This window comes from Schistosoma haematobium (genome assembly GCF_000699445.3).
Source record: "Schistosoma haematobium chromosome Unknown HiC_scaffold_180, whole genome shotgun sequence".
Taxonomy (NCBI): domain Eukaryota; kingdom Metazoa; phylum Platyhelminthes; class Trematoda; order Strigeidida; family Schistosomatidae; genus Schistosoma; species Schistosoma haematobium.
Genome location: NW_026137037.1, coordinates 10,823 through 18,740, shown reverse-complemented (window position 1 = coordinate 18,740; position 7,918 = coordinate 10,823). Strand labels below are relative to the sequence as shown.

Here is a 7,918-nt window from a genome sequence, read left to right as displayed (position 1 = left end):
TAGAGGTTAGGGGTTCATGAACGAAACCGAATGTTTTGATTTCAATGAGATTTTCTAATCTATTTTTTCCTTGGTAGGAAGGCAACAACGTTGAAGATACTATTTGCCCGTGGTGAATACCTGACTTCTGCTAAACCCTAGTACAGTAAGTGATATGATTTCGCCTCTGACCTTAACTTCAGAGAATAGTTAAAAATCTCATCCTGACTTAAAGTAGACGCTATTGATGTTATTTAAAAACGACAATTATAGTTTTGTAATTCATCTATCCAGCTTAGAGAATGCAATACCACCCAAGATATCAACTTAAAATATGTATGAAACTTCTCTATCATTTTAAAATTTTACGAGATTGTTTATTGTCAGACAAGGTTTACATTTTCCTTGAAAATAGTAAATTGAAGATAAATTTATTAACACCTCTATAATGAACTCAAAAAGTAATATACAGTAATATCGGCAATGATATGTTTGCAATGATGAATATCATTTTACATAATTGCACAGCCCCAAAATGCCCTGATACGGCCGAAAAAGGGGAGAGTCATTTCTCCTTCTCCAAATGCTCTCACATGGACACGCGTATATAGCCTCTGTCAGGAAAGTCCTAATCACTGCATTCTCGCACCACGGGTGTTGTTTGCGAAATTGAGAGGATGAAAAGCAAATGTCCGGTGTTTTAACCGGGTTTAGTGGGCAAGAAGAGTTTACCTAGGGGAGTCCACCTGTAGGAATTGAATAACCCTCATTCCAAACCAACGGTACATATGAACTCCAGGATCCTGAAGGGACAAATGGCATATGAACCAATTGTTGGTCACCGGCTATCATGGGACTGCATCTCCTTACGATGCCTCATTGTTTTGGAGGATCAGACCTTTAGATCGAAGGCTCGGGGTGTGGCCCCTAAGAAGACGACCTGCTTCGGTCTGGGCAGACGGGCAGTATCAACGCCCTCACACAAATCAAATGAGATTTGTGTGGCGTATATGCATTTGGTGCCCCTTTGTACCAGTATTAATGTGTTCAAATAAATAAATAAATACAGACCTGTTATACACTCTTTCATAGAGAAAATCAAGATACTGACAGTGTTAACTACTGAGAATATATACTAACAAGCACATTTATCATTTATCAGTATACTGATTTGTAGAGGTAGTTTGTTGTGAACATAAAATTGATGGATGACATTTACTAATCGGTAATATACTGTTAACACAAACGAAATATTCATGTAATCTTTTCCAGAAGGAGACATCATATGTAGATGCATGTACACAGCGAATTGGATGTGAAATACTTTGTTAGCAAAAGAATGAAGATACTTTATTGATAGTAAGATGAAACTTGAGTAGTTTTCACAAGATAACTAAAATCAGTGTGATATCTACTAGTTGGCCGAATCGTGATCAATGGAGTAAGATCGAATTACATAAAAGTGGTAACCAATGTATACAACATGCTTACTTAGTTAACTGATAAGATTAGAAATTTTTCTAAAAATATAACGAAGATACTATTTAATTGTGTAAATTACGAAGAGAGTTTTAATCATAAACCGAAGTCAGCTAAGGAATCATTGAAAATCAAAATGCAGTGGGTAGTTATTTCGTTCTAATTTGAGACTCCTAAGAAGTAAGTACTGAAGTACCTAAGTAGTACAACCCTACGAGGAGTCGAAGCCGAGATCGTTAGTTCTTGTAACAAGTACGCCATTTCCACACAAGTTAGTCAGGAACAAATCATGACCATTTCAAAAATATAGTGAATCTGCGATACAGTACGGCAGTCATTCATTGCCATCAGCCATGACTGTCTCATTTAATAGTAATAGAATGGCACGCGCATGCCGAGACTTCGAGAAGCTGTTAGACTTGACTTCTGTTGATGAAACTTCCGAAACTAGGTAAAAACATTCATCGAATCCCTTTAGTTTTTTAATAGTCCAAAAGCAAGTTACAACCCAGTGTATGAAGTATACTCTTCTCGTAAGAAAGAAATATCCTGTCACAACTACTACAAAAAGATAAAAAGATACAAGTTGACAACAAAAGTACACATACATTGACAAACCTGTTTTTGTGTTGAAAAAAAAACAATGATCTTTTTTCTTACAATGACTTTGTAAAAATGTCCACAATGTATCCAACTTTTTTGTTCCAATGGAACTATGGCATAATATTGAAGTAGTTCAGATGGTGTGTGTAATTCATTTGATAAAGTTGTACTATTATTAGTACTGTTAATATTATTATTGACTGATACAGTTATTGGATTACGCATACTAAGACGAATAAGTTGATCTGTAGCCCTATGATAGTTGAGGAAGAAAAAAAGGGAAAAGGATCAAAAACAAGAAAAGTAAAACAGAGTAGATTGCTTTATAGTATACACACGTTATTATTACATGAAGATCTCATATACCTAAAAAAAGGGTTCAAGTGGATAGAATCCAAGGAGACTTTTACAGTGTTTTTATTAGCTCCTGTGAATGAAACTTTTAAGATAAGTGAAATGATCAGAGCATTCAACTGTTTCACCTCCTATCATCAGATTGGGTGTTGATGTAAACTCATGTTTTGAAGTAATATTTTATATTTATATGAAGCAAAAATCATTCGTCAGGAATTTTTGGAACGATACTTAAGTCGTAATAGGAAGGGTAATGACGACTTTCATTCCTTTCTGATTGGTTGTCCCTACTTTTAGTTCGTTAATTTTCTGGGTGTTCGAAGGTCATGTTCTTGCTATTATGTTATACTGAGTTGTACTATTTCTAGGTGTCCTGTTTGAATATCACATTTTTCCTACATGTTTTCTTATTCCTATGTAAGCAGCTAACTGTTAAAATGTTGTGTGCCAGCTACCATTATCGAGTTCTTGATAGAACCATCTATGTTAGACTAACTGGAAACCATGTTTGGTGAAGACGCTGATAAAATGCAGAGTCTTTTGGTAGCACTAAGCAACAATGCCAGAATGTTTGGAATGCGCTTCTCTCCCTCGAAATGCAAGTTGTTGCTTCAGGACTGGTCTGCGTCAACACCTGAACTAAGGATAGGGAGTGAAGTAGTCGAACGCGTTGACAACTTCACTTATCTTGGAAGTCTGATCAGCCCTAATGGGTTGGTGTCTGACGAAATCTCAGCACGGATTCGAAAAGCTCGTTTGGCTTTTGCCAACTTACGTCACCTATGGCGAAGGCGAGATATCCGTCTATCAATAAAAGAACGAGTATACTGCGCGGCAGTCCGTTCTGTTTCGATTTACGGCTGCGAAACATGGCCATTAAGAGTAGAAGACACTCGTAAGCTACTAGTGCTTGACCACAGATGCCTTAGAAATATTGCGGGCGTCTGCTGAGATCACCGGGTAAGTAGTGAGGTTAGACGCAGTGTATTAGGGAATGATGGTAAATCAGTTGATGAGGTTGTGAATCTTCATCGACTGAGATGGTTGGGCCACGTGCTGTGTATGTCTGAACAACGATTACCACGACGTGCAATGCTAACCTATGTTGGAGATGGTTGGAAGAAAGTTAGGGGCGGCCAAACCAAAACGTGGTATCAGTCCACAAAGTCACTAACTTCCAGTCTGAGCCATGTTGCTAAATGCAGACTACTTGGTTGGGTCCGCATGACTATCGTAACCAATGGTTGGAGACTCTGAGTGACATGGCTCAGAATCGATCACAATGGCGTCGGTGTATACACTCTCTGTCTTCCCTTAAACTAAGAGATTAAAATTACTTTATATCTTTCTTTCTACCAACTAATTCTTTCTTCCTGTACTACATCCTTATATGCAATCTTTCTTTTTATATATTACCACAACTGAATTAAATACTTTTATGAATCCGGTGTCCATCTTTTTGTGTTAATGAGGTATGGCAACTTGGACCGATGCATATATGCGCCTGGTCCTGCGTTATAGCTGACTGACTGACTGAACCGGAAACCCTAATACAAAGTTGTTTTTCTGAAAATTTGGCATTAAAGGAGGTGATTGTAAATAGGAGTAGTATGACAACATAAAAAAACTCTAATTCTTATTATTCATAAACTTACTTTGTTAAAGTGGCTGAAAACAATAAAGTTTGTCGATCAGGAGTTAAATTTTGAAGAATTACTTCTAAATCATCACGAAATGTTGGATCTAATAATCTATCAGCTTCATCTAATATAAGTAATTTTAAATTAGACATATCAAGAAGAGAATTTTCAGTTTGATGTTGAGCCATTCGACCAGGAGTTCCAATTAGAATATTTGCTCGTGATATACTATTCCATTCTTGATTTTTAAAGCCTACAAAGAATGAAAAACAATAATAACACTGAATATTAAACAAAAATAAACTTGAAAAATCATATCCTATATAGAAAGTATACAAGTAATCTAACCAGTTAAATTCAAGTTCAATCCAGAGGCATATGGATGAAGGGCTCATGATAGATGAATGAGGTGGTTGATTAATACGGTTTTGGTTATCTATTTATGAGAAAAATTTTTTAAAAATGCAATCCTAAGGGTACATATTTAATAGATGTGGATCATTTTAAGGATTTCGTACTTTCCGATAGGTGGTACTTTAATCACTCTTGAAAAACATCATCAGAGGACAAACTTCTGATAGAAGTGAACTATTTATACTTTTCCACACACGACTAACAGTTTATTCTGTCGACTTTAATTGGCTGTTATTGATCATTGTTTTGTGATTTTTTGGACAGTTATTTCCAATGACTTGATTTTCCTAGCAATCCATTTACACTAGATTTAAAAACTTTCCAAATCGAACTTTTGTTCAATGTGTATTGACACCTAAATAGTGTTCATTCAAACGAAGATAAACGAGGTTCCTACTTTGTCCGATGTAGGTGCTTATCGTAGATGGAATGGTTTAATCTATTAATTCATCCTTGAGAAAAAGTTGTGCTCAATGACTTGACTATGATAGAAATTAATGAACTTATCAAACAAAACATTATTACGAGGATACTCAGTCACATATTTTACCAAAAAACTATCAGTTCAGTAGATGTGCTCGTACTGTAATGTGATCTATTTATTTATTTATTTGAACACATAGATATTAGTAAAAGGAGGCATCAAATACATATGCGCCACACAAATCTCATTTGATATATGTGAGGGCGTTGCTACTGCCCCGGTGCCCAAACAGAAGCAGGTAGTTTTCTTAGGGGACCACATCCGGAGCCTTTGACCTAAAGGTGTGTTCCACAAGGAAGTGGAGCAACTTAAGGAGATGCAGTCACATGGTAGCCAGTGACTAATAATTGGTTCATATGCCGTTTGTTACCTTAGGGTACTGGAGTCCATGAGCACCATTGGTTTGGAATGAGAGTTTTTCAACTCCCCTAGGTGGACTCTCCGTGTCGACTAACCCGGCTAAAACACCGGACATTCGGTTTTCGTTACAGTAATTGGTTTTTCATCTGAGGAGTAGATCTATATTATTTATTCTGATGCTAGTCCTACTGGGAACAATTTGAAATTGATAAATCGAATTAGGGAGTATTTATTTTGATTGGGATTCGAATGTCATATTGGATACATCTGAAACTTTAGTGTTGAGAGTTGCACATTTTAATCCCTAAAAGTGTATTATTCTCCTTGACATTAGAAATTTGTCATATAAATGGTCATCAACATGTAAGAATTTTTAGTTTAGAGATTTCTGTCAATCTCATCTAACCATTAAGTAGCTTTGTCATTAATGACTGTGAGAAACACTAGCTTAAAAAGTGCACTAACAGAAATTATGATAAGTCCATCCTGAGTACACAGATTTCAATAAATTGACTTTTGGAAAGAAGTAACAAAGTAAATTATGTAATTCGGTAGTTGAAAGTAGTCAACAGGAAATCTTGAACTCATCTTTCGTGCTATTTGGTATTGGTCAACAAGGTGTACCTTTAATATTGAGGGAACTGATGTTTTCTGGAGGATTCGGTCCCGCGTTACTCAGATTCACAGTCAGAGACGTTACCACTGAGCTATTCAATTTTAAGTGTAGCTCAGTTCAATAGGAGGCTATTTGCGGCTCAAAAAGACCATTGATAAGTCCTTTGACTGTGAAGCAGAGTGATGAGAGATCGAATCCGCCAAAACTCATCAATTCCCTCAATATTACAGGTACACGTTGCTGACGAGTGCCAAATAGCATGAAGATTGAGTCCAAGGTTACCTGTCGATTACCTCCAACCACCAACTTACTTCCCAACAATGTACGCGATATCGAGTCAGACTAGTGATCATATTGCAAGTCGATAGATGAAATTTGCTCAACACTAAGAAAGACTTTATATACATTACATTGGTGACTTTTCAGCAATCAATCAATTGCAAATATAAATTATCTATGAAGAACCTGTTTATATACTCGAATTTAAGCCATATTGTTTCAATGAGTACTAATGATACCTATACGGTTGCTTATGTTAAATTAAGTGGATCGAATTCAACCCTGTAACCTATTTGATAAAACACGAGTACTTCCACTATTTCACTACTATTCATACATGTAGTACTAGGATAAGTGTTATCATTCAATTCAAAACTAAAGAATAGAGAAACAAGGATCTGGGTCGAATAAATTTCGTTTACATGATAGTTAAACCCTTTTGAAATATAATACTCTCTTCTAACTTGATGATTCCTATTCGATGCATAAGGTTGAAAAACCAAACCTACCGAGACTTTGCCGCCCATAATGTTCATCATAGTGAAGTGGTGTTCACGAGCAATTTTGGCAAATACGCTGAAAATCTGTCTTGATAATTCGCGAGTTGGTGTTAAAATTATGGCGACTGGACCATCAAACATGGAAACTTTGCTTTGATGAAGAAGTTCAAGCACAGGGATTGCAAAAGCAATCGTCTTGCCACTACCAGTAGGTGCTTCAGCAACCACATCTTGTCCAAGAAGGGCAGGTTTTAAGACTAGCTTTTGAATTGCAGTAGGCTTTGTGTAACCTGACAATTTTAACCCCTTCAATGTTTCTTTAGACAAAAGAAACTGTGTAAAGAAATTGCATTTGGATGTGTCTATCTAAAATGCAGAAATATTTTAATATTGAAACAAAAGCTTACACTTTGAAGACGTTCGTTAGTGGAGGACTGAGGGTTAGAGTCACGAGTCATAAGTAGAGAATTTTCGGTTTCTAAGTAATATTAGAAGCGTATGACAAATCTGTTCCGGCTACTGATTTTCAACCTACAGTCGATAATAGCAAGATGAAAATACCATGAATTAAAGTTAACTGAGCACAATAAAGTACACCAATAAGCTCAAACTAGACTAATATTTTACATGGTTATTGAATAAGATACACAACATATATTATAGAACTCATGAGCACTTAAATAAAGTGTGAGGGACAAAAATGAAGTCAAGACACATGAAACTAGAGGCAAGCATAAAAGAATAAGAAAACAAATTAGTTTATGCGCCCCAAAACTAATACTCTAAGTATTAGATCGGTTTCTTGTTTACATTAACTCTCATGACAATGTTTTGCGAATCTGGCAATATTTAATCTCAGAACTAAATTGGCATGTTGATACAACTCATAAATACGTATCCTAGTGTTTGTAATGTCAAGGAAATAGAGCCGCCAAACTGGAGTACCGCATAGACCTGATGATGAGAAGTTGAGTATATTTTATTTTGCAGGCTTGTAATGATTTCAAGACGCTTAGATAGAGTGATGACCCAGATTGATGCATGTATGAAGCATAAAAACGATTGATCTAGTGAACTTCAGAACACACCAGTTAGATTTTATGTTAGTAAAAACGTAGTTATCCCCATTGATCTTAATTGGTTTATTGACCAAATTTAAGAAATTCTTACAGCTTTCTAATAGATCTGCTTAACTAGGGTGGACTTTAAA

The 7,918-nt window shown here is 36.0% G+C and overlaps 1 protein-coding gene across 1 annotated transcript; it reads right to left on the bottom strand.

The window, feature by feature from the left end:
* Positions 1 to 2,019: 2,019 nt before the first annotated feature.
* DDX10_2 (ATPdependent RNA helicase) lies at positions 2,020 to 7,166 on the bottom strand (the record flags this gene model as incomplete). The annotated part of the gene is made up of 5 exons (XM_051218620.1): positions 2,020 to 2,076; positions 2,119 to 2,314; positions 4,071 to 4,336; positions 6,718 to 7,074; positions 7,116 to 7,166. 5 exons carry the CDS (start codon positions 7,164 to 7,166, stop codon positions 2,020 to 2,022), a joined length of 927 nt encoding a protein of 308 aa, XP_051064104.1.
* Positions 7,167 to 7,918: the final 752 nt, after the last annotated feature.